Raw genomic sequence first — 26,931 nt, 5'->3', positions numbered from 1 at the left:
TATTAGCAACCCCCCACCTCGACAATGGTTTCATTGTGAAGACGTGAAACTCACCGAGTGGTCTGGGGTGTTCACTGATATGCTCACACAAAAATCGCTGCAAAAGATGCTTTCCAACAGGTTTTATCGTAGTTTTTTTTCCAACTCCATTAACTTGGATTGGATGTTCTGTGAGGTACGGTACATCTTTTGCAGCGATTTTTGTGTGAGCATATCAGTGAACACCCCAGACCACTCGTTGAGTTTCACGTCTTTGTAAACTAAAGTTTAATGCGTGTTATGAATGATTGTTCCAGTGCCCCTATGAAACCATTGTCGAGGTGGGGGGGTGCTAACACAGAAACCGAAAATTCTCGGGACAGCAGCATTTGTCCAAATTTCAATCTTAACCGTTCTATTTCATCAGAAACGATCTTAAAACAGGGCTGTGTAAAATACTGAACTTGTCCTTTAACTTTTATGAGTATTTAGAACTTTCTTTTTCTTTTGAGTTCGCACAACTGATAGATTTTAAGTAATCTGAACTGTTTAGTTCTGAATTGTTTTGAGTTTTATGAACTTGTTTCTTTTAATTTTGACAAACTTAAATTTAACTGAAACCGGGCTGGGATTTCTATTTCACAGCATGCTTTGTCATGACACTCAAAAGGGAGATAAAATGCTAAAATTAAGTACTATATAACGTATTTTGTGCATAATTAATGCTAAGATGTAGATTTAGTAGCGTTTAATGTTTTTCTATACTAATTTAGAAGACTTTCTAGCCAAGTTTCCACTACTAAAAATATTTAAGTTGAGATTATACAATCATTTTAAGTTAAATGTATGTATTAGCTTAGTCAAATATCTCAAGTAAAGAGCGATTCAAATGTCAGTTTACAAAATGAAAATCTGCCAGTTCTGCTTAATTAAACTTTGAATTTCTTAGCTTAATTTTTTTTCTTCTGTTTTTCCAACTTATTCAGGGTCACAATGAACTCTATTAGATCTGAAACCAGCTGCATCACAAACTGTAAGTAAACAATGTATGAAAATGCATTGTTTTATAAAGTGTTTTTTTATAGATAATAATTTCAAAACACTAGTGAGTGTGCATTGATACGTTTCCCCCACACAATGACGTTAGCCAATCAGAACAGTGCCCATTTACTGACAAGCCATAAAGCAGCTGAAGCCTGAAAATAATATTTTTTCCACATACATACAATTTTTGTCCAAAAAACACATTAAAGTAATAAAATATCCCTGTCATGACCCCTTTACTCTGGAGAACTTTGAGTTCACCAGAGTTCGTTTTAATAGAAACAAACCTGCCAAGTGTGAACACACCCATTACATTAATCTGATTTAGACTTATTGAATGTGAACAGAAACATATACAGATGTTCAGTGTGGTTAGCAAGTGACAGACTCACCTCTACAGGCAGGTCTATGATCAGTCCATGCTGCGAACACCTCCGCCACTCTCTGACACGTGATGCTCTTGGAGCCCTGAAGAACGTGATCTTCATCACAGGTGAACTGGGCTGTCGAACCAATACTGTGGGGACCCATATGAACACAATGACAAACAAATCAGATCCAACACAAAACCATTAGCATGACTCAATGATCAGGGTGAAAGATGCACATGAAAGTAAGGCCGTGAGAGCTTAAAGCTGGGTTATATATAATGTTGTGTACCATGGTATCAGTCATTCAGCCAAGAAGACACCGAAAAATACTGTGCATCTTTCAACAAAAAATTACATTTTAAATGAAATATGCCGTATACTCTCAGCTCTATGAAAGCACACAACATACAAACACAAAGTTAGAGAGGAAAGTAGTGCAACATGCACAAGAGAGGGATAAATAAATGAAAACATATCAAAAGAGCGTCTTATCCTTGCAATCAATACGGTGGTGCACCTTGATACTCCATAAAACTCTAGTATGAAGCTTTTTACATTTCTTCAATGCTTCCTTCAATCTGGGGGTGGACAGATCTCAACAAATCCACCCGGCAAACTCCGACACTGACCTTACATGTACTTTCATTTGAGGAAACCACAAACAGTTGTTGCATGTAAAAACCTATGCTTCCAAACATGAAACGCTTCGGGAGGATTCACTGGGGTTTTCTGCAATCCAAGTTACACAAAAACCTGGAATAACGTAAGTGTCGCAATTTGAATCGGCTAGCCCTAATTAGTGTCTCCATTCACATTATTGTCAGCTTCCCTGTGGAGCTGGTATTAGCTTGACATTGGGAAAGTCTTGCAAGGGTCTGGCCTGGAGAACTTGATTTATATGCTCTGGGACTGCTAAACAGAGGACACTACTGTAAGATATTCAGATGCTACAATATTAATGACAGGCCTCAGTGTAGAAGCGCTGTATCCATAATACTGTTTTCTTCTCTCCTTGGAAAATTGTATATGTAAGGGCTGACTGTGCATTATCCCAGTTATTACACAACTACTCATCCAATAAACAAATATGTGGACATGAAAAATTAATTTGAGTTGAAATGATCTTATCTGTATATAACCTTAAGAAAAAAATATGCAAAGCAACAAGACGAACACTGCAGAAATATTACATTAATGGATTACATGTAAGATGGCTAATATTAAGACCACCATATACTCACCGCAAAGTTTTTTTTCATACTTTGCTTAGGGGTATAAAGAAGTTTGAAATACGTGAGCAACGGTATAATGTTAGCGAACATCCCGACGCCGTTTAGATAAAGATGTAAATATGTGCTGCTCATTTTTCTTTCAATAACAAGATAAACATTTAACGAAAATGACAGTGCTGAGAAAACAAGTTAAGAAAGCATCTGATCATAGCGATGTGGATATATTTACATTAGCTCTGCAGTTCAGCACTCCAGTCAAGTCACGTTTATTTATATAGAACTATATTAGGATGAACAGACGTCCCGAAAAATTCGGGACAGTCCCGAAATCTAAGCTGTTGTTCCAAATCCCGAATCCGGCCCTAATTGTCCCGAAAATTCTACTAAAGCAAAATCTTGATTGTCTGATAAAACATTAAAAACTGTCCGTGGAGGTTGGGCCCCTGCCGGCTGCTCATTGGCTGCAGCCTCTTTTTTGTTTCTTTTTTTGAAGTTCTACAAAGATACCGTAGGCACGAATTTAGATATGCATTGATAAGCTCATTTTCATTCATTCGTTTCGTTGACATGGCTGGTGTACCGGAACCTCAACACGCCGCTTTTTAGTGGCAGACTAAACACTAATGGCAGACTGTTGATCTTTGAATAAAAATATGTTTGGTTCAGGTATGAAAATCACTATCTTTTATTATAGGCTATGTAGTCTAATATTATAGTAGGCCTATACCCATCACCCGTCCCCCCAGTCCCGAATTTCAGCCAATCTCTCTGGTCACCCTAAACTATATACATTAGATTGCTTTGAAACAAGCAGCTTTAGAGTATTAAACTTAAAAAACAGTATCAGTGTCTATATCAGAATTATGTCGTAATTTAAAGCGGCTCTCCATTTTGTTCATGATTTCACTAGTAGACGTTTGACCGCGACGGGTTAGAGAAGAAACGACATGGTAAAAGAGGGCGGAGCCTCAGAGCCACACATCCCTATTACACAATCACCAAGAACCAATGGTAGTTCGAAGCCGTTTACCAGCCAGAGTGAACTTTTCTGGAAAGTTCGCTTTGGCAAGCTGTTCTGTACTCCTGAAACAAACTCCAAACGGACTTCATTTGGCCTGATTTTGATCGAAACCAATGGTAGTTCGAAGTTTGTTCTCCGAATTCACTTGAAGTATATCGGGGCCATATATAGGAAACTTCAGAATGCCTCGATTGATCCAACGGAATATAATTATCAGCATCCAATGCTAACAGTCTTGGTGGAGAATGCGGGAATAACAGTCACCTTCCAGCGAAGTCTTCATTGGGACACACAGTACCTAAGAGTGATTACCTAAAGTCGTTGCCAATGCGCTTGCCATTTTCAGGTTCCCCCGGGTCTGGACAGGAGTTAGAGGCCTGTTTGATTCCTCCTTCGTTTACTGCAAATTCAGAGCACAGTTAGCCATTAGACACAAACATACTGATAAACTTCGTTTTCGTCATGCAAGCCTCATGCAAACGGCTTCACAGAACGATTTGAAGAGGAGGTGGAGCTTACAGTACATGTGAAAACAGACACAAACACACAACGCACACACACCCTTGAATCATCTAATTGATAACCGCTAACACATCCCCAGTAATGTGTCTCAGTGCAGTTGTCGCTTTGTAAGAGTGTGACTACATCATTGAAAGTGGAGATACTGACTAAATCCCAGATCGTATCAGCAGCTTTTCATGTTAAATTGAGGGCATACTTTATTATCAGTAGTATTAATGGAGATTATAGTCGAACACTATGTCAGAAAAAATAAAAAACGCTGACTCAAGGACATTGCGCAGTAACCCTTGTGCAATATATACACATTTATTTAATGAATCAATTTTATTGATTTAAGCTATTATAAATTCTTTGTTTTGCGTGATCTAATCTAAAAAAGACTGAAGTTTGAGTTGGTTGTTGGCATGGGCCATGTGACTAGTCTTTTTATCTGAGGTTCAGACGACCATGTCACCTCTCATTTTCCAACCGAGTGAACCTGACTTCAAATGCAGCCCTTTACACGCACATACACACTTGTACTGTACGTCTATGGGGTGATGAAATTAATGCACAATTAATATTTAATTTAACCATGCAGTCCAAATATGCTGATTAGAGCAAAGAGAGGTTTCAACACAATGCAGAAATGCTCACTATCGTCAGCATGCACACAAGCACAGCACTGTAAAATGAAAATGACTCCCACTGTATTGAAGACACTCACTTTTTATGCATCCTGACCATATTAAAGAAGCTCAAATGACTTTCCTGTGCAAATGCACTTGATTTGTTTTTGTACCAGTCTTAGTAGCTGTACATATCGTTAGTGGATGTCTTTGCATTTGTTTAACTGTCCTTAAAACTTTTAATTCCTAAGACAATCTAATGAGGAACGGTGGCTTCCTCTAATTTCTGTTTACTGATTCAGACTTGTAAGCACCTGCTGGATGTTCAATCCCTTTAAATGAGGCTCAAGATGTCTCTCCAGAAATGGCTTGCGATTGAATGATGTAAATGTGGTCATGACACAGGAGGAGGAATTCACTAAGAATGAAGGATGCCTACTGATGGAGGAACTTATTCGCACACGCTGTTCTCGTCGCTTTAACAGCAATTTACTACATTATGCAAATTATGAAAAAATGTCTTTGACCTAATTTAAAAACTCATGACAGTGCTATTTTAGCTTTTTCTGCGGAAATATTGCATGCTTAAGTGCTGCAATTGTTTAGGGGATTCATCCCACAGGTTAAAGGTAATGAAAAGCACAAGATGAGACAATGGAACATTATACATGCGATTTAAACATGAACACTGAGTGAATCTGAGGAAAAGAACAAGAAAAACAAATGAGGAAAAACAATATCTTGCAAATTATAAATGGAAGAAAAACGGATAGATTGTTCTTTATTCATCCAAGCAGCTTTAGCAATTAGTCTCATTTAAAGAGGCAATTCACGTCAGAGCTTTTAGAACATCATGAAACGTCTATGTACTTTTCTGCAAAGGTTGTCGTTTACCTCAACCTGCTTTTCTTCCAAGTATCCATTTTCATGCTTTTTACAGATTCAATCTGGCTTCTTCATTAACTATTAAAGATTCTGGAAAGGTGCAATGGGAAAATGGAGCATATGCAAATGTCAAACCAATACAAAGGTTGATTTTCTCAATGCACGGGTAAAAGTTTGACTAACATCAAAAGCAACAGCTTTTCAAAATGTGATTTTCCTGTATTTTGCAGAGCTTTGAACATTGATATACTCAGCCCACTCTGTGATTAAGTTAATTACCATTAATATCCATGCCATTAATCCATGCTTACTACTTCAAAGCAACTCCTACTTTACCTGACAATTGACATCCAAAGTCCATGGACTTTTACCAAGATTTTAAGATAATATGTAAATACATTTAATACAGTATATAAAAAATATGCTATAGCATGCCAAACTACGGGACTTCCCAAAAGTAGTTCATGTTAACTACCTCACTTTTGTGTATGTCAATAAAGTCTAACAATTCTTTATAAAATATACACAATGTCTACACGGCATGATTTATCCATTAATGCTTTCACACGGTGCCTATAATATCCAGCTGCCTTGCATCAAAAATTGGTTATTTACCTCGGTGAAAAAAAGATCAGGGAAAACATCTCGACTTGACAGAGTTTAACTTGAATGGAAATCTCCAGGATGTGATGAATGTAGACAGCAAATAACAAAAACTACACATGAAGAAATGAACATGGTGTGAGTTAACACACAAAAACAGACCGTTTCTGATGAATGTCTGTAATATGTGAGATTTGGTTAATACATATAATCACTCTATACCTATCTATCCTTTCATTCATTTCCTCATTCACCACTCAACTCATCCATTCAAATAATGGCTGAAAAAAACTAAAACAAATCAACCCTGAAAAAAAGTTTGCATGTTTGATTCAGAACAATCCTACAACATTCAGAAACATCATTGAGTGTAGGAGTAGTGTGAATATGTTAAAGAAGCATTGTTGTATCTGCACACGAGTGCATGGTGTATTTGCAGACATGCGTGGGATTTAGGTTACAGATTTAGGTGCTTGTGAAGCTAGCAAACACTGTGATGCTTTGAGCCCTACAAGTGCACTGGATGGTGTTCAGCTTATACATGAAAAATGACACAAAATTAGATTTTCCCTCTTATTCAGAAAGAACAATTACATTAAAGCCTGCAGCTGGTCAAAAAACTCCAATTGGGCTTGATTTTGGTACAATGTTATTAATGTAATGACACATGCAAGTGTCTGACCATATATATAGCCATAATACCAGCAATACCAATACAAAGTGCAGTGTTTTTCTCCACGGTTTTGGATGTTTCTGCCCGACAGCGACGTATTTTTACCCTAAAAACAATAGTTGAACATATTAAAGTTTAGTTCATACTGCTTATGCAAGTAATACAATTTACAAAAACAATACATGGATGAGCATTACCATATATGGCCATTACATGTGTGTACATAAATAACTTTAATTAGGAATTACTATTTTTTTTGTAATTAAAATTAAAAATGAGGAATAATTATAACTCAGATCCTAACTGTAATCGTAATGCCTTCAAAATTTCAAGAAAAATAATAAAGGCATTATTTAGATATCTTGTTGAATTAAAAGAATACATCCACAAAACATTTTAGTACATTTGGTTAACTTTTGGGACAGTTTATAGTAATTTTGTCTACAAAAGCGTCAATTTTGTGTACATCTGCGGTGTAATGAGGCATTCAGCGACGCGGGACAGATATGGCCTTTTGACGGGTGGACTGATATCTTGACCGGATGCCTTTTGGAGAAAGCTTGAACAAATTCAGCCCTGCTTTTGGATGTGAGCCTGTGTTGATAAAAAACAAACACTTAAAATTTGATTAAAATGCCCAAAATTACAGACTCTGAAGTCTTTGTAGCCAGATAATTCGCTCTCGTCTCCCTCGTAAAAACGCATCGTGATTTTATCAATTTTCCTTTTTTTTTCAATGTCAGTTAGTCATGATTTCTGCAGGACCATTTATTACTCTGATTGAATCTGTGGCCAGTTATAGTCTGATGTAGCTTAATTCCTCTACCTTCAGTGATGAAATTTGTTGAAACCTCTTCAGCTATAACTGAACAACATGAACTCTCTAAGAACTGAAAAGGCCCAAAAGTAAAAGTGCATTTAAATATCTGCTTTAGACATATATCTTGTTATATTGTATTGTTTAGTCGACTTTGTGATTATGCCTCTCAGTCAGAAGAAAAATAATGATAAAGAATTTTTTTTTTTTTTTTACATTTACAGATGCAGTGTAATTTAAAAGCTACAGTATTTTGAAAACATCTTAACTGCAGATTACATTAACTTATGCTGAGCTACTGATAAATATAACTCAAAATACTGATGCTACTAACTAAACTAGTTGCTACCTATCTAGGGTTATTATCCGTAACAGAAAACTAAAACTATTAAAAACGTCTCAGGTTACGACTGTAACCTATGTTCCCTGAGAACAGGGAACGAGACAATACGTCAACGACGCTATGGGGAACGCCTCAGGCGTGACAGGTGTCTGAAATCACTATCAAATCACGTCAATCATATTGACCGGCGACAGCCCGTGAATCATTAGCGTGAATGATTAACGTGCGACCTGGAAGTATAAAGGGGCGCCTTGCACACATGACAAATCACCTTATCGTCTGAAGGGACTGTCTGTTTGAAAACGCTATTCAATGAAACGGTAAGAAAATTAAATGTACAGCACACGAGTGTGCTTTTCTTGCCTGGGAGAAGAGCGCCTCTAATATCCCTGGCACTGCCTAGGCCAGCTACAGAGGCGGCCCTGGTGAGGGCCAGCCTGCAAGCATAGATCTATCTGAGGGCTCGGAGGAGCCACAGCCTTACTAAAGAATATAGTCTGTATTATTCCATACAAAGGGCTGCAGAATCGCTCAGCCTAATGAAAACCCACACAGAGCTCAAGGGGCGACATACTCAGGAAAAAGTCAAAACGGACCTGTGGGCCGGACATAAGATCTATCTGAAGCTCTAGCGTCAGTCAACACTCTAAGTAAAACAATTTAAAGAGAGAGACCAACCACTCTACCCTGAGGTGGCTAGCAGCCCGAAGGCTAACACAGTTACCGTTCTGGCCACCCAACGGGGAACTTCAGGGCCCTGATAATCCAATAAAGTTCTCTTACCTTATTACCTTGACATGACCCCATGACTCTATACAGGGAACGAGGTCTGTAAAGAGAGATATGTTATTTTTTAATCACAAAAAGTACTCTTTGAAAAGACCAGCAGCTCACCTGCGGCGTGCGGAGTGAAGACTCGCCAGATAGTTCTTTATGAACCTGGGGTCCACCACTTTACATGCCTGAAAGAGGCGTTTCTACTAACCAAGCCTAGGCGGGCCATTGGAACATCGTTCTTATCATAGGCCCAGCGCCAGGCCTGATGTAATGAACGTCTGGGGAGTCAGAAGAGAGGAGAGGGCTGGATTCTCTTTTTAATGAAGCCCTCCGGGGAGATTATCCATCAGCGACGCTGTATGCGCTTGTGCTGGATAACCTCCCTCAGATCCCTCTTCTAGCGGGAGTCACGCCTTTCCTGCGCCCTGTTCCTCCACAGAGGGGGCGCACGAGAGGCGACACTGGCTCTCTGGCCCTGTCTACGGTCCTCAGATCGTGAAGGGCCAGGCCCTCCCGCCTGCCTGGGCGTGGAACCGGATCTCAGCGGTATGTAGGTTTTTTCCTAAAAGCAGCTGAGCGCGCCTTCGCCTCCCTGAACTTCCCAAGCCCCGCCTCCACGGCGGGGCCAAAGAGTTCAGAGGGCGAAACCGATGAATCGAGGAGAAAGTCCTTCTCTTTCTCCTCAACGTCGGCCAGGTTTAACCAAAGCTGTCTCTCCGTGGCCACCATCGCCGCCATCGACCGACTGATCGTGGCAGCAGTTTGTTTGGTGGCCCGGAGCGCAAGAGCCGTGGTTCGGCGCGGCTCAGTAACTGCCTTAGGGGACAACCCTGCCCCCTGGTCGAGATCCTGCAGCAGGTCGGCCCGGTATGCCTGCAGCACCGCCATGGTGTGCAGGGAAGCACCAGCCTGAACTGCTGCCGTGTATGCTCTGCCATTCAAACGCGCTGTTGTCTTTAGCGGTTTGGATGGCAGAGTTGGTGCTCTCAGTGTCGACGCCTGCCCAGACACGAGATAGTTTGCAAACGACTCGTCAAATGGGCGGCATCGACACATACCCATGCTCTGCGATCCCATCAACATCAGCGAAATTAACCCGCTGATGTCAGTGAATACGGGCAGAGCATGGGCTCTTCCATGCCCTCTCGATCTCCGTGTGAAGATCAGGAAGGAATGGAAGGCTCCCTGAGCTGGTGGTGTATGGCCGGGGAGAAACCGATCGCCGAGCCTACCGCGAGCGGTCTCTCCTCTAGCGCGTTGCCATGGCAGCTACAGCCCCACAACATCCACCAGACCTGCATACACGGGGCAGGGTGGCTGAGAGGGTTCAGGATCTACCTGATTATAAACCTCCTCAGCCATCTCCTGCTCGTCCTGAAGAGCAGCAACTGCAGGAAACCGTCGGTGAAAAATCCTCGTCATCGACCTGCAGTTCGCCCTCGTCAGCCGTCGAATCATCTGAGAGGTTTACAGCACTCTCAAGATGATCGACGAGCTCTATCTGGAAGCCCATGATGCAAGCCGCCGCTCTGCCTCGGCACGAGCGGGACCATGAGAACCAGACGTTGAGCCCCCTTCACTCGAGAAGAGGGCCAGACGAGAGCGAGCGTTTTAAGAGAAAAACGCTCACAGTTCACACAGAGGATTCCCTCGAGAATCTCCCGTGCGCGCTCTTCTCCCAGGCAAGAAAAGCACACTCGTGTGCTGTACATTTAATTTTCTTACCGTTTCATTGAATAGCGTTTTCAAACAGACAGTCCCTGAAGACGATGAGATGATTTGTCATGTTTGCAAGGCGCCCCTTTATACTTCCAGGTCGCACGTTAATCATTCACGCTAATGATTCACGGGCTGTCGCCGGTCAATATGATTGACGTGATTTGATAGTGATTTCAGACACCTGTCACGCATGAGGCGTTCCCCATAGCGTCGTTGACGTATTGTTGAGTTCCCTTCGAAAGGGAACATTTAGGTTAATTGAAAAATAAATAAAATAATAAAATATTAGTTGAAAATGTTTAAACAAAAAATAGAAACTGAAATAAGTTTAAGTTGAAGCAACTGAAAAAATACTAAAACTGAAATAAAAAAATAACCTACATTGCAATATTTTAAAAAAAGAAAATAATAAAATGACAAAATTATTAAAGATGAGACACAAATTAAACTAAAAACTAAAAGCAAATTCAAAATATTAATACAACTATACATAAATAAACAAATATTTTCCCTATTATTTCATATATCAAAACACAGTCGGTTGACAACTGCGTCATTTTGTTGAAGAAAACTAATAGGACCCAACTGGCCGTGTGAAAATAAATAAATAAATCAAAACGTGTTGAGGTCAGGGGACTGTCTTGGCGTTTAACTTGCTGTTCTCTTCTAATGGGCTCTGAGCTGAAGCATCATGTTGCAGTTTTCACCATCCATCAGCCTGGGAGAATTTAGGCCTTTCTCTGCAAGTTTGGGGTTATTTTAGTGCTCTTCTTTCCCAGGTCATCCTTTAGAATGATTCCTCTGCTATGTTTAGAAAAGTTGCCTTTTTTTCTCACATTCAAGGCAAGTGGAGTATGAAACCCGCAGGGCTTTTAGAGCTCAATCGACAGTCAGAGAGGCAGAACTCTCTGTGAGACCTGTTATTCTCATTCCCTCTGCCTCTCTTTCTCTGCATCCCTCTAATTCACACAGACATATACATACCCGCACACACGCAGTTGATGAAACACTCCTTTGACACTGTATCTCACACATTCAGCCAAACATTCATAGATTCAAAACACACACATTCCTAGCTAAACTCTCTTTACTCTGTGATATGGAAATGACTGGTATACAAGAAAAAGTGTTTTTTAATAATAAGAAATGTAATTCTGATTAAATCCTTATTATGCGCATTTTATTTTTTAATAAATTCATGTGGCCAATGCATAAACAAATCACAAATAAAACATAGCTTTATATATACTCAATGCTTCATGCCCTTTCTAGGACATCGCCAACATGCGTCAGGAAATATGGGGCGTTCAGGTGAACACATAAGCAGGGTGAGCAAGCAAACAAGCATGCAGTCACATGCACTCACTTACTCCATGATCAATGTGCATCCATGGTGTCATGCCAAATTACTGACAAAATATATTCTCATATAGCCAAAAAAAGTAATATACCAGCTGGTTTGACTGTAAAACATAGATATACCTGGTGCAAACAATCAATATGTTGAAACCAATTATATGGGCCTTCATAATTAAAGATCAGCCTTAAGAGAGAAAAAAATACATCTACACACTAAAAAACATTTTTACTAAAAAAAGCTCTACTGGAAAATCCACTTTGCAGATCTGGAGTATTACTGAAAATTGAAAGCTAATACTTAAAGGTCCAGTATGTAATATTGATAGCTAGAGGTAGAAATGGGTTAGAGAGAGTGGTTTCCTCCTCTTCCTCAGACTCGACACTCACACGGGTTGCCAGATTGAGGACATGACATTTGACATGACATTTGCAATTGACATTAAGTCATGACATGTTCACACCAAGGATGATAACTATAACGATAAAGATATAGTTCTAAAAATAATTCTAAATATAAAAGAATTTCACACCACAGCTATAATAATAACAACGGCACAGAGAACAATATCGTTGGAATCACTTTCAGAAATGTTTTTTTCAGCTTATGAACGATAAAAACATTGACAGCCAATCAGAATCCACCCTGATGTAACAAGCTCGAACATTTAAAGCGGCAGACAACAAAAACTGCAGCTTAAGATAAACAGAACGATACTGTGTGTTGATGTGGGCTGACATATAGTTTTCGTTATAGTTATAATTTTTGGTGTGAACGGGCCTTTACATTGTAAGTTGATCTGTTGATTTATCTACGTTTTTTTTATCCAAGGCTTTTTAGGGTCGTGTAGAATTTGCCATCTCTGGCTTCCATGGCTGCAATGCGCTGTGTTTTCTGCCAACTGGCAACCCGGAGTGTCGAAATACTATTGGTTAATTTGGCAGTGGGCGGAGTCACACAGACCACAACAAAAACAAACATTCTGACAAGGACACACAACGCACATTACGAAGTAGAACAACTGGCTGTGGTGTTTTTCTGAGAAACAAGTATGGAACTTGTAACCATGTTGCCTAAATCTCTGCAAGCATTTTATGGTTAAGCTGAGCTGTTTATAGATTTAGAATGTGAAAAAATAAAAGCAAGCAAGTGCTCTAAAGTTACAATATGCTATAAAAAAAGAAATAGTATTGAATAGCTCATTTTAAGTAACAAATATTAGTCGATGTTTTGATTATGAGAGTTTATTTAAACAGACAGAATTATATATAACTAAAGGCGCAGTACCACACATGTTTAGAAACGTACACTGTAAACCCTAATGTTGTCATTAATAGAAAAAATCAAGTTATCTTAACTTACCATTACTTAAAACAACATGTTTTGGCATCATAACTAAAACGGGTGTGTTTAATTAACTTATTTGGCAGTGAAATCTTTCTGAATTAAATTTTAAGTGTTCAGAACTCAAAATTACAATTTCTGCGCTGATAGTAGTAACACAAGGTGGTAAATATCTGGCCTTAGTAACCTAGGAGAATGCTAAATTGGTAGGAAGATGTTATAATATGTATACACTTTTGTGTGTGTTTTATATGTTTTATTCCATACGTTTAAACGTACGTTAAAAGTAACTTGAAATTTCCCTACATAAAAGCCTAAAAGGTCAGTGATTGCTTAGTGGACTGCAAACTTTTAGTCTTAATTCTATAAACTGCATGATGTCATGGAAATCCAACATTTATATAATATGAACACACTTTGTTCCACACAGAAATGTTACGCCTTAGGCTCATTTGGTTTCTAACACCACATTCTGAACGCAACAAGGCAAGTTGCATTAACAATGAAGCAAGATGGACTCCTTTCAGAAGCACATATTTAAAACATATTCCAAAAGCATTAGAGGGGAATCACTTCTCTTTTCTCCACTTGATATGAAAGCAGTAAACCTGAAGTACAGAGTTCAGTTTAAGGTCATATTAATAGGGATCTATGAACGACACAGTGCCAGAAGCACTTTAAACCATTATACCCAGCTCTACAGTGTATAAATATAACAAAAGACCCTCAACCTGAAGGTATGTCTCACAATACGCTATAAATATAGAGTTTGTGTGCGGGTATCTTTAGTTTTCAAATTCAAAAGCTAAACTGTACTGAAAGCAATTTTCAGCATTTGCTTTTTGCTTTTTATTTGCCTGTGTCATGAGTTTGAGAATTTTTTTGCAATTCTTAAAGCACATTTTCACCAGAATGTTTTCAAACTACATCTAAAGTCCCGAGTAAACTTTATTTTTCTCAAGCACATTCGTATTCGTACAGCTTTCAAAGTAAACTCAAACGCTGATCAGCACGGATGGATAAGTAGCCCTTAAAGGTACATGGTGATGAAAAAAATATGAGATCGGAGGAAAAAAAATATTTCGATATTTTTAGCGTCTTCTTGCAAAACGTTTGCATTCCCCTGAAAAAACGTTTTGCTCGCAAAACCTCTGCGTTCCCCCTGAGAAACTTTGTGTTCGATCACAAAACCTTTGCCCTCCCGCATGCAAAACTTTTGCATTCGCTTACAAAATCTTTGGTCCCCGGGAAACTTTGCTCACAAAGAACTACAAGTTGTGCGAGTGAACGCAAAGTTTCATAGGGGAACGGAAAAAAATTGCGAGAGAATAATTTTTCCTCCCATATCATATTTTTTTCAATCACAAAACAAAAATGCTGGAGAAGAATATGCTGTTTTGTATTGCTCTTTACACACTCTTCTTTGACTACTGCACAGTACATCACAGCTGTGCATATCGCCATCTAGTGGACTCTTCAGTCTCAACATTCATCTTGCGCTGTTGAACGCTTACCGACTGACGACGAAAATTACGCCATGGCCGAAGTACACTAAAGGCTTAAAAGGCCTCAAATTCCCTCAATAGCTATAACAAGTAAAAGGCTAATGGAAGCATTAAAAGCTTCTTCTAACGGAAAATGCAGACATTGTGGAAGGGTTGCTCACAGTGCATTATTCCCAACAATATGCAAGTTACAAGAAAAATAATGAAATAGTGGATATTTCCGTGTTTGACAGCTGCAATCTAGTCTGATAACTTTCACGATGGGAACTAGATTAGAACCGCAGGGTGCAAACATTGCTCACTGTGTTGTGTTGTTGACGGACAGAGAAACTGCTGGTTTGGAAATGGCAAGGGAGATTGGTCATGCAAGCAATATCAGCAGATAACGATCCACAAATAAAGCAATGAAAAAAAATGAGCCGAAATCGAAAAACATGGCACTCACTGACAACACAAATACATTCAACGGAAAATAAGAAGAGCACAAGCAAACCAAACAAAATAAAAGAGTCAATTAAAACAAACATGACGCTGTTGGAGATCATTGCAGGTTTTTATATATTTGGTCAATGGGAGACATGCTGTTTTAGTTTATCTCAAGTGACTGTGGCTGCAGATCTTCAGTTCATTTGCTCGACTCTCTTTCAGAAAAAAAATCTATTCTAACCGGATGGCATAAAACAATCTGTCCTTCTCCATTTTACAAGGAAATGTTTTATTATGGGGGTTTCAAACTGGGGCCCAGGAGAGCGTGTCAAAAAATATACAATAAAAATTAATATAAATACAGATTTAATTTATATAGCACTATAAAAAAAACATTTGAATTAAACTGAAACTGTTTATTTTCAGGGTTATAAATATTTAAAATTACATTTTTCTTTAGTACAATATAAAAAACAATATAAAACATTAAATTAAATTATTACGCAGACACTGTGTTTGTCTTCATAATATCATGCTTACTATTTGTAGATGACAACATATCTGCCTTTATATTTTATTTATTCCATACAATCATATAAATATAATATAATGATATATTTAGAGGCACAAAAAGTTTGAAATCCCCTGATTTAGGGAATCATAAGAGCTTTTTATATCTACAGGACTGGCTCCATTTTAGCACGACTGTTTTAATAATTGAATACATACAAAGCAGTCATTGAAATAAAACGCCAATTTTGAATGTTACAGAGACATAGGAGTGCATGCTGGGACATTAAAGTGAAGAAACATGAATTTGAGTTTCATGTCGCTGTCTTGTTTAACCAAATTACGTAATTATGCTTAAGTGAACGATGCTCATAAATGTCTGCTACATTACATACTTTTTCTATACTGAAGTAAATCCATAATTTAAATAAATATAACCTCTTAGACCAAAGGGCTTCCGCTGCAGCCATATACAAAAACTTACGACCATATCACAAGCCACAAGGTCACTCCCTCATTATGGGGTACAAATCACATTTTTTATGGTAAACCGCCATTCATGCTTTTGAGGAAATAACTCTCAGAGGGGTGTTGAAGTAAATCGCCTGGAAACTTCTGCTTGTGAGATTTTCCTGGGAACTGAAATTCATCTGTGATTCTGCCGATGAATGCTCATCAGCACGAGATGATCTTGCAATGATCTTACGGTCACTGTTTGCTGTAATCGACTCCAGACGAGTAACACAGATTTACCATAAAATAGTAACAAAGGGTAGACTCACAGATAGAAAACTTGTTGCTGTTGTCTTTGCCAGGGAATAATTTTACTCCTCTAGATTTGAAATCTACAGACCTTTTCACTAGTTAAAGGGGAATAAAGATGAAACAAAAAAAAACATGAAATCAGGTGAAACAGATTATAAATAAACTTGTCAGCATTGAAAAAATAAACCATCATCAAGCGCATGAGAGAGAAGAGCAGAAAAGTATAGCAGCGTCGGCAATTTCCAAAGTGCTCTGCGAACTGAAAATATGGACATGTGTTGAATAAAAGGCAAGGGCATAAAATGAAAAAGTGAGATTAATAAAGGAGTGGTGGGGGACAGGACTTCTGTTCAGTTGTCAACCTTGACAATGGGAAGATTTCAGCTTGTGCTGCATGTCTACACCACTGGATGTGAAGCAGACTTTGTCTGAAGTGCCTCTCAGAAGTGTTTGGGCCACAAACGTCTGCCAAGGTATTCCTACGGGAGGAAAGGGGCTGTTGGACATGCACAGACAAATGGCACGGTCCTTAGGGCTAATCCAGACAAGCATGTAGCCCAGCATGTCAAAGGTCAAACAGAAGTCTTGTTGGGAATGAAAAACCTATTCATAATAATAACAACTAGTCCACTCTGAATATTTGAAAACATTGGCTTTCTCAGCATTAATGCATCTTTTGCCCTTTGTAAATGGTGCATGTCATTAAATCAGCTAACTAATAAATGCTTAATGAATGCAAAGCAACACAAACAATTCCTGGTCGTCACATTAGTTAAGGGAACACAGACCTGAAAATGAACCCTGGTGATGTGATGTGACAGTGACTCGAACTCGGGAACAGGGACGGAAATTAGAGCTTACATAAATTATGTTATATAGGAATGATTTTCTGTCAGTAAATTCTTCTGTAAGTAATATTTTGAACACATGGAACTAGAAGCAAAAGCAAAACTAGAAGCAATTTTACACTTGCATCTGTGACATTTTTGGCATTGGGATTTATGAAGATACATAGAAAACAACTGTGTTTCCCATCACAGAGCAGTGCATTTTTGTCCTGAAGTGGATGATACAGGAAAAAGATAACATGGTAGAGCTCTTAACTTTGTGTAAGTGCATATTCAACAGTAGCTTCCTATAGAGATAAAGATTGCATTTTTGTTGAAAAGAGGCCTACATTTGAGAGTTCAGAATATGAATGAAATACGATGTTTGCCCACCCTTACATAATCTTAAACATCCACACGATCTTATTCCTTGATGACAAAGATTTGACCTTTGACAAGTACGAACACAGCAAACATTCAGATCTGTGTTCTGAACCAGAGAGAGCAGTTGCATGTACAGATATGAAACAGCTTCACAAACAGTATTTTTAGCCACACTGAGTCATTATTTCTGTTTTGCAATAATTGAAATTATCACAGAGGTCCTGGGATAAAAGTTTATAGTTGGAATATAAACATTGATGTCTACAATAGCGATAAATAATAGAGTAAAACACCTTTTGAAAGTAACTTGGAGCTTCAAATAAAGATTGCATCAATTACATCGTTACACCAGTAGGTGGCGGCAAGTGGCTCTTAAAAATCGTTGTATAGTCATTGAATCATTCATGCACGAGATTCGTTCAAAAACACTGATTCTTCCAAACAAGTAAAGTATATTTATAGGCGAGTCATTGAATCATTAAAAAAATTGATTTTTTTTTGTCTTTTCAGAATTGTGATCTCTATTTAAAAAAAAATAAAAAAATAATATATATATATATATATATATATATAATGATAATAATTGTGATCCTCAATCCAACCAGAATCAGCTCTAGAGTATATCAAATTGTCAGTGCAAAAAGTCAGAAGTAGCAGATCAAAACTATGTATTATAGCCACTCTGAAGCAAAACTGCACTAGTTATTATAGCTGAAACTGGCCAATTAACCTCTCCTGGATTTAAAACGACCAATTTCTCTTGCTTCCTGAGATGTATCATCATTTCAAAGTACAAAGAACATTATAATTAAAGGAATGGTCTGGGTACAATGCGTTTTATAGACATTATTTGAGGCATAATGCTGCTAGACACAGAATATAAGAATCTTTTTCTTTAAAAGTTCACAATCAAATCACAGTCGCAGCAATACCAGTATCCAGAAGCGTGTATTATTATTATTATTTTAAGTTTAGGATGAATTACTAAGTAAAAAAACAGTTTATTATTTGAGCTATAAAGATTAGGGTAAACCAAGTCTAGAGTAAACCAACATTTTAGAGGTGGTAATACATGTAAACAGCAACTTTTTGGTATTCTTGCATATAAAATATGCATGCATATATAAGTCACCGAAGTAGATAGATTGAATACAACTTTACACAGATACAGTAAGTTATTCAATCACACTATAGTCATATGCGAACATGTATAATTCAAATTTTCAAAGAGTTTGAAATTTATTGGATTTATTGGATGGGATTGAATTTATACTGAGTTGAATTTATATACTGTATGTAATCAACAGTATTATGCCAAAATTATGACAGTCACCCATAAGTACTTCCTGAAATTGACACGTTTAAACATTATAAATGTATATATATATGAGTATAAAGCTATTTTAGACCGGTCTATAGTGTTAGTAAAATTTAATTTAGACCAAAAAAATTTGACACCTTACCTTGGCAACCAGCAGTAACAATCAGTTACATTACAAACAGCCAAAAGAAAAGGGGAAATGGCTCATAATTTGTGGTTTGCTGACGACGTTATGGAGAGAGCTATGAGAAGGGAAAGGGTTTTTAGGGACCGCAATATCCTACTGGAAATATATAATAATGAGGACTTTTCTTTTCTGTACGTCTTTAAAGCTCCGCTCAACGGTCGGATTAACGCTGTTAACTGTCGTAGCAATCTTTTTCCAAATGAAACATTTCTTCTTGTTACTACATTCTCCGCAAAATTTTCCAAGTTAAATGTCCTTGTAACTGTTATACTCCTCCAACAAACACATATTTTCCACTGGGGTAAACTGCACTGAGCGGTTGAATGCGTTTACTCTATCCGCCATGTTTTTTGTTTTGAAAAGTGTCTTATTTTACCCAGAATGCATTGCAGTGTAGTCCTACTTAAGATAGTCAGACGGTCTGATTTAGATGTCTATCTGAAGTCTGACTATCTACTATATCTAAGCCGTAGTCGAAGTCTATCTTTGTGAAACCGGACCCAGGAGGATGCAGTTTCAGAATGGCAGGTGATTAATACACCCACAGTATCCGGTTGAAAATGGAATCATTCTATCAACACCTAATGGAACCTCACTTTCATTATTGAGCATCCATTAACCACCCACTGGATCAGCACATCACCATAAATAAATAAAAAACCAATAAAAAACTTATTTCGAAAAAGCACTAGAAGATTTCAACGCGAACTTATTTTGCATTAATTTGAATACGCTATTGACATAGGCACGCCCAGATCCAAAGGTTCAGTCAATTATTCTGTAGATGGAAATTTGCTCTGGCACCTATTTCTACTTAAAAGGTTTATGCTAAATAAATCATTTGACGTGAGACCTGCAAATGAGACGCTCCGCAAGTGACAAAACATTAAAACTGAGGATAGGACTGTTGACCTTAACCAATGACATGACATTAAACCACTTTTAAAGGTACATTAAAACGCACTGAAATTACACATAATGCTAATTGCCGTAATACTTACTATTTAGCTTAAACCTTAAACTTCAGTTATGATCAAATTCCTTTTCAGCTGCGGCACATCATCCTATAACAGTGCTGAGACATTCTATCATTATAAACGTGAGTAGAAACACTGACATAAAATCATAATGCAAATGATTAATTCAAAACTTTGGCAGAAATAGCTACTCACCATAATTATGGTGATGGCGACAGATTACTGTTTTGAAAACGAAAGCCATTTGTCATAGGATATTATCACAAATGATGTTTCAGCATATCTTTCAATCACTTTAGACATCTTAAGTAATTTGCTTATCGCTTCTTGAGCATCGCAAATGGCACAAAATGTAATACAGCATCAATAAAGCTAAGGACAGACTATAAATGCACCTGACAACCTAATAAAACACAATCTCATTCATTGTAATTCACACCCAACCGCTTGGATGCAACATCAGCAACCTGTATTGGCAAATACACATAAATGCAGTATATCCTAACGCACTGTAAAATAAGCTGTTCTACCCCACATGTGCATCCATATGTATAGGCAATAAAGACAGGCTTTCCACAATTACTGTCTATTACCTGTCAAATCAAACTTTCCTCAAACTATTTATGCCACAGAACTGACATTTGACATCTATAATTAGTCATTTAACATTTTCCTGAGCCTCCACATGTGTGACAAAGGCATTTCAACACCTATTCGGGCTAAGAGCGCTTTTCAAACACTAATTAATTTAAAAATCGAGCAGCTGTCAGCAGCTAACCAAGGTCAACATATCCAGGGTTTCTTGGAAATGACTGCTCCACTGAGCCGCAGAGGAGGATGGGTACAAATCAAATCTTCAAATCCTCTTTACAAGGAGCTCATCAACTCAAAGAACCAACTTTTGATGGGTTCGAAGGCTTTGTTAGTTGCATTTCTTGGTGTACAGTTCTGCACAATCGCACCTTCACCTGTTGATTCCACTATGTAAAGGCAGAGCCCGTCTACGGAGAGCCTGGTCACTCCCTATTAACCCCTATTGTACCGAATTTTGGTTGTAGTTCCACCAGAGTTCCACTGGGGGTGATCGCCCTGAGTGCAAAATGAATGGGAGTCTATGGAGCTAGACGGATAAATTTGTCTCTGTCACCCGATTGCCGTTGAGAAATCTCAGATTTGATTGTTGGTTTTGCAAGTTCAACATGGGTTATAGGTCGAAAGTTGAATGAACGAGCACTTATGTCCTTTCTATTTCTTACAGGTTGAGTTGTTGTTGCCCATTACACGCTAGCATTCTGCTAATGAACGCTAATTGGTCAGTGAAGGACTGATTATGACCAGAGATACCGCTTGATGGCATCGTGGCATCCGAAGCGGGACCAGAATGTGTGTGTATTTTCGGCATGGTGTTTAAAAACAATAAAACAAAAACTCTTCTAGCACGTGTATTTCCCTGTGTCAGCTGTGTTGCCGATGCCTCGAGAGAAAAGAAAGTGCAGAGCGCGAAAGCACCAAAGTGACTGAAGGATTGCCATAAAGCAGTATCTCTGGTCGTACAATGTTTATGACGTCATTGACATTTTAAGAGACTTTTTAAAGCAAATAAGTGACTCTAAAAAATCTAACACCCAGCAGTGAGTAATTTCTTTGCATCTCCTTTCGAATACAAACATTCAAATTACTAGACAAAAAATTATATCCTGATAAAAGTGGATTTTGAGGGGTATAGCTCCATAGACCTCCATTCATTCTGCACTCATCCTGTGAGCGCCCTCATATGGAGCCAGAGTGGAACTGCAACCAGTTCAGAAGCCGGTAGTTTACTGAGAGTGGAAGATCTCCCCTTATTAGACATTCTCTGGTAATGGTCATCAGCTGGAGTGCCCTTCACAGCCACCAGAGGGCACTCCACTTCAGTTTTTTGTTTTTCCCTCACAACTACATTTCCCATAACTCACTGCCCTGACTCATTATCACTGATCACATTCACCTGTTTGTCATTATCTTGTTTAGCTCACCCCTTATAAGCCTGGTTTTCACATTCAATGACGGTGTAGTTTTGTATATTTCTGCACTTCATCTCTGAGCATTTCTTTGGTTCCCCGTATTTTGTTTTTTTGGACTCTCTGTCTGCCTGTGGATTACCCGTTTGCCTTGATCCCAGACTTGTGTGTTTGGACAGCCTACCTGGATTTTGACCTGTTGCCTGTTCATTTGATTACGTGTCTGGATTACCCCATCTTATTAAAAGCTGCATTTGGATCTAAACTTTCTTGTCTCAGAGCAGTTCGTGACACGCTAAGATTTCAAAACACAATTAACAAGGTATACAGCATCAAAACTCCCACTGAAAGTTCATTCAATCCACTTTGCCTTTGATTTTATATGTACATCAGCTCTTCCAGGTATCTTTGATGCGATCTCAGACATGTCCTTGCATTGCCACCTTATCTCCCTGCCGAGTCCCTTGGCAAACTATCCCCATGTCCATCTAGTCAAGGATAGATTACAGTAATTGTTTTCCACCCTGGATGTCAGATTATTAGCTGAACCAAAGTCAAGAGTGGATCATGTGCACCATTTGTTATCGGAAAGGAAATAGTGATACTATCATATTTCCCTGCCATAACACTGACCTTCACCTTCTCACTCTCAGGCATCATTACATAACATCTCAGTTATGGCAATTCCAGCACTGCCGGTTTAGCATCTGATTCATTTGTCCTTGTAAATCTTACTTAAATGCAAATTACAGTTCCTTGATCTGCTTGATTTTGTTTATATTAAAGCTGTTACTTCACAACTGGCAAATTCGTTTTTTTTAATGAAACTCTGTGACATATAGAAATACATAATACATTTTTAATTAATACCTTATGAAGCACAATGCCGTCACGTACAGGTAAAAAAGCGGTTGCCATAGTATTACATTTTTACCATAATGCGGTTTAAAGAGTAGACAATAACTAATCTTAATCTTATAATTATTACAATCAATAACTGTTTAGTTAATAATCCTCCGTCGAACTGACAGAAAATGCAAATATGCAAAAGTACATTCTGTAGTTTTCACGAAAGCCCCGGAGCTGTCAAAAGACACATTTAGCTTCACCCAGCGGACATTTGTGAACACATAATCGGGAATTTATCTGTCTAGGTAGCACAGAGAAAGAGTAAATGTTTCATGTACTTCCGACATTGTAACAATACAAAACAGATTGAAAAGTTACACTTTAAACAACTGCCTCTAATAAAACCATTAAGATAAATTATGAACAGAGGAGAAGTATAATGATAATGATATAATGGTATAATGATACTTGAAGAAAATTGCTGCTTTCTGGCCATTACTTCATCTAAAAGCCTTCCTGAGAGAATTCTGACATAATTCTTGGATAAATTTCCTCTACTGAGACCAAATGCGCTACTCTTGTCTAGAAGTAATGGCAACACTGAGAGCCATTAGAGTTACGGATATATTTCTCTCCTAGGGATGTTTACCCTTTAAAGACGTATACACCCCTAAGGACTCGGACGCTTACCAAATCTCTGCATTATCAATGAATAGTGGATAGCAGACTGTACACTGAGGGTGTGTGTGTATGTGTGTGTGTGTGTGTGTGTGTGTGTGTGGGGGGGGGGGGGGTCTAATATCAGCTGTGGTTGCCATGGGAACACAAGCTATGGCCAGAGAATGGCCTTATTGACCCCTTCAAGCAGAACACTCAATCACAATAAAATGTGTATTTCACAGTTCTTGTATTTACAGTTACTGAAGAAATTCAAGTAAGAGAGAAAAAAACTGTAAATGACCTACAAGGTGAGATAAATACTGCTTATGTTCTTAAATTGTGCAGTTTGATGAGCCACTGTAGCTCAAGGGCAACGTTGGTTATTATTTCTGCTTCTGTGAATAATCTATACAAAAAAGAACCTTCTGTGTGCCCTTAGGTTGCTTATATATGAGTAAACATTAATAAACAGGACCAGTAAAGAAAATACTAGCTTGCGCTTTTGTTAGTCCATTGCCACTTTTTATAATGACATGTTGGCTTTGATAACCATATCAAGCATCGCTCTGTCCAAAGTATTATGTATGGTATAAATATAAATTAATAATCACCCAACAGTCAAAGCATGTTTTTATTTTCTCTCTTTAAAATCATTCATATTATTTGATTTCCAGCTGTTCTTCTCGATTATTCTGTTTAGAGAGTCTCTTGATGCTTATTTAGCCCGGTTATCAATTAGACCGCAATGTTCTTATAGCCAAAATAACTATATATAAAATGAATGTTTTCAAGACATTTTCTTTCCACTTAGCAACAACTCACCCATTTTCAAGCAGAAGGGAATTCAGCTCTAAAAATACTTATACTGTCATTTATTTGAATGGACGGTTTGCACTGGTTTTATCCACTTTATTTTTCAAAACGGAAGTATTACCTGTTAATGTGCAAGGCTTCCAATTTATTAGCTGTATAGTTAAATAAAAAGAGATTAATATATGATATTAACAAATACTAAGATTTTTTGGAAAATAATAATAATCCTAAAACTATTCATTTTTAATAACCAAAAATAAATTAACTGAATAAACTGAATTATCTAGAAAACAGTTTGAATGGAGTCTCCACCTTAAGCTCTTAAGATGTTTAAAATTCAGTGTTTACTTTTATTCGTTTGACATTTTTTTTCTGTTGTTTTAAGAATAAATTAAAGAACATTTCATGAGGTTTATACTTAATACACGAAAATTTAGTGAATGAGGTAAAAAAATGATTTACTTAAATATTCTTGAACAATTAAGTCTCAATATGTTATGAAATGTTGCTTTTGTAGGATTTAAAAAAAATACTTTATTTCGATAGTCCACTTTAGACATCCTAACTATAAGTAACTTTGCAACTACATGTCAACTAACTCTCATTAGAGTATTAGTAGACTGTATGTTTAATATCTGCTAACACTTTATTCTAATGCTCCTCAGACACTCTACTGACAATCATGTCAACTTTTTCTACAACTACCTAGTTTGTTGAAATGTAGTTTCAAATTAATGAGAGTTAGTTGACATGTAGTAGCAAAGTTACTTATAGCAGAATGTCTAAAGTTGACTATCGAAATAAAGCATAATTTTTGTTCTTTTTTGGGGCTAAATGTTAATTAAAAATGAAAATGATTTTTTCAGTGTTTAGTATAACAACATAACCAGAATATTTGAGGAATATCAACACACTGCTGTCTTGCATGCACTGTACAGATGGTGATGGGCAGTTTGGCACTGAAATATGTAGTAATATTATCTGGGATTCCACTCTGTTGCCTAAAACTGACACAATGTTTCAACTCCATGTCAAGTTGCATTTGCCTTAAGCTTAATTCCCAGGCACAGATCCAAAAGACACTGAAGCCAGAGTTTGAGTCTGAATTTTATTATTTTGTATACAGAGATGTTCTGTCAAGACCTACTGAGACACTTACAGTACGATTCTGACAATGTGATATTGTTTGTTTTATCATGTTGTTACACTGATAAGAAGTATCAACAACTTTGACCTCCATATTAGATTCATTTTACATTTCCAATTCTCCAAAGGCCTCATTGCTCAAACAAGCATAGCATAATGTTCCAAGTGTTTGACATTTACAGGACATATTAACTGCCCATCTTAAGCAGAGCAGGCAGTGGTGTGGAGCATACAGACGGTTTGCTGGAGTTTCTGTAGCACTAATGGCATTAAGTTAAGGACATTCTTGAGGAATCGTGTCTGACAGAGACCTAGTGGAGTCCAGCCAAATAATTACGCCCCCAGGCGAATTGTGAATCCGCTACGAACATGCTTCCACAATCTTGCTCCCAGTTTGAAGGGAGAGGCAGGAGTGACCATCAAAGGAGGACTATATTAGATGTGGCATCCAGGAAAGCATGACTGAGGACCTGTGGCCACAAACAGATTCTATTTCTAACTGACCTACTCTGAACAGCGGGCAAAAAGTGTTGCAAAGTGCTTGCTGTGTCATCAGAAACATACAAGACTAAGTTTGGTAGAAGAACTCCATTTGCACATTTGCAATTCGTATGGCGTTATGAAAGCTGGCTCCATTGGCCCTTTGCCAAACTCTTTGCCTTAGTTTACATGATGTATCTTCGATTATTCTTCATTATCATCCTCACCTCTAAATGACTTGGGCTTGAAGGAGAAGTGCGCTTTGCGAATTTGACACCACTTCCATCTGTACATGCAAACTACAGTTTATACTCGTTATTTAGCTTTGGGAGTTGAATGATGTCTTTTCTTAACACAATAAGGCATTTCCTTCTTATGAGATGCACTCATGTTCTCGCTGCACACAGAAACAAGCTGCTGCTCTCTGAGTACCAGCAGTAGGTTGGCAAAAAAAAAAAACCCTAAAAAACTGGGTTATTTTATATATAATTCAGAAATCCTAGTTATTAGCGACACCGGTGGCCGTTAAGCAAACTGCAGGCGACAACCTATTTCTCGCACAAACGTAACATACATGAGACTGAATATGATCCGATGCCCTGATATACTTGCGACAAAGTTATTTTTCGTTCTTTGCTTAGAAGTAAAAAGAAGTTGGAAAAACCTTTGCAGCGATATGCAGTCAACGAACATCCAGGCGCTGCTGAGAGCGACGTTTAGATGAATATGTAAATATGTGCTGTGCACTTTCGTCTCAATAACAATATGAACACAACAAAAAGGACA

General features: G+C 37.9%; 1 protein-coding gene and 1 long non-coding RNA gene across 2 annotated transcripts in view; both read right to left on the bottom strand.

Moving 5' to 3' along the window:
* The window catches only part of csmd3b (CUB and Sushi multiple domains 3b), a 487,110-nt gene that overhangs the window by 219,764 nt on the left and 240,415 nt on the right, over positions 1 to 26,931 (bottom strand). The window contains exons 7-9 of the mRNA XM_077195799.1: positions 16,519 to 16,596; positions 3,960 to 4,047; positions 1,416 to 1,540 (exon numbers count right to left, since the gene is read on the bottom strand). Coding sequence (XP_077051914.1) covers positions 1,416 to 1,540; positions 3,960 to 4,047; positions 16,519 to 16,596 — 291 coding nt within the window. The remainder of the gene's footprint in view (positions 1 to 1,415; positions 1,541 to 3,959; positions 4,048 to 16,518; positions 16,597 to 26,931) is intronic.
* LOC143702617 (uncharacterized) lies at positions 10,165 to 10,375 on the bottom strand. The gene is made up of 2 exons (XR_013190472.1): positions 10,302 to 10,375; positions 10,165 to 10,263 (listed from the first exon to the last, which is right to left on the bottom strand). It is a non-coding gene; the product is annotated as an uncharacterized LOC143702617 (long non-coding RNA).

This window comes from Siphateles boraxobius, unplaced genomic scaffold (genome assembly GCF_051911475.1).
Source record: "Siphateles boraxobius isolate OS27281-9 unplaced genomic scaffold, OSU_SipBor_1 35, whole genome shotgun sequence".
Taxonomy (NCBI): Eukaryota; Metazoa; Chordata; class Actinopteri; order Cypriniformes; family Leuciscidae; genus Siphateles; species Siphateles boraxobius.
The sequence above is the reverse complement of the archived record's forward strand: the minus strand, read 5'-3'. Positions and strand labels throughout refer to the sequence as shown.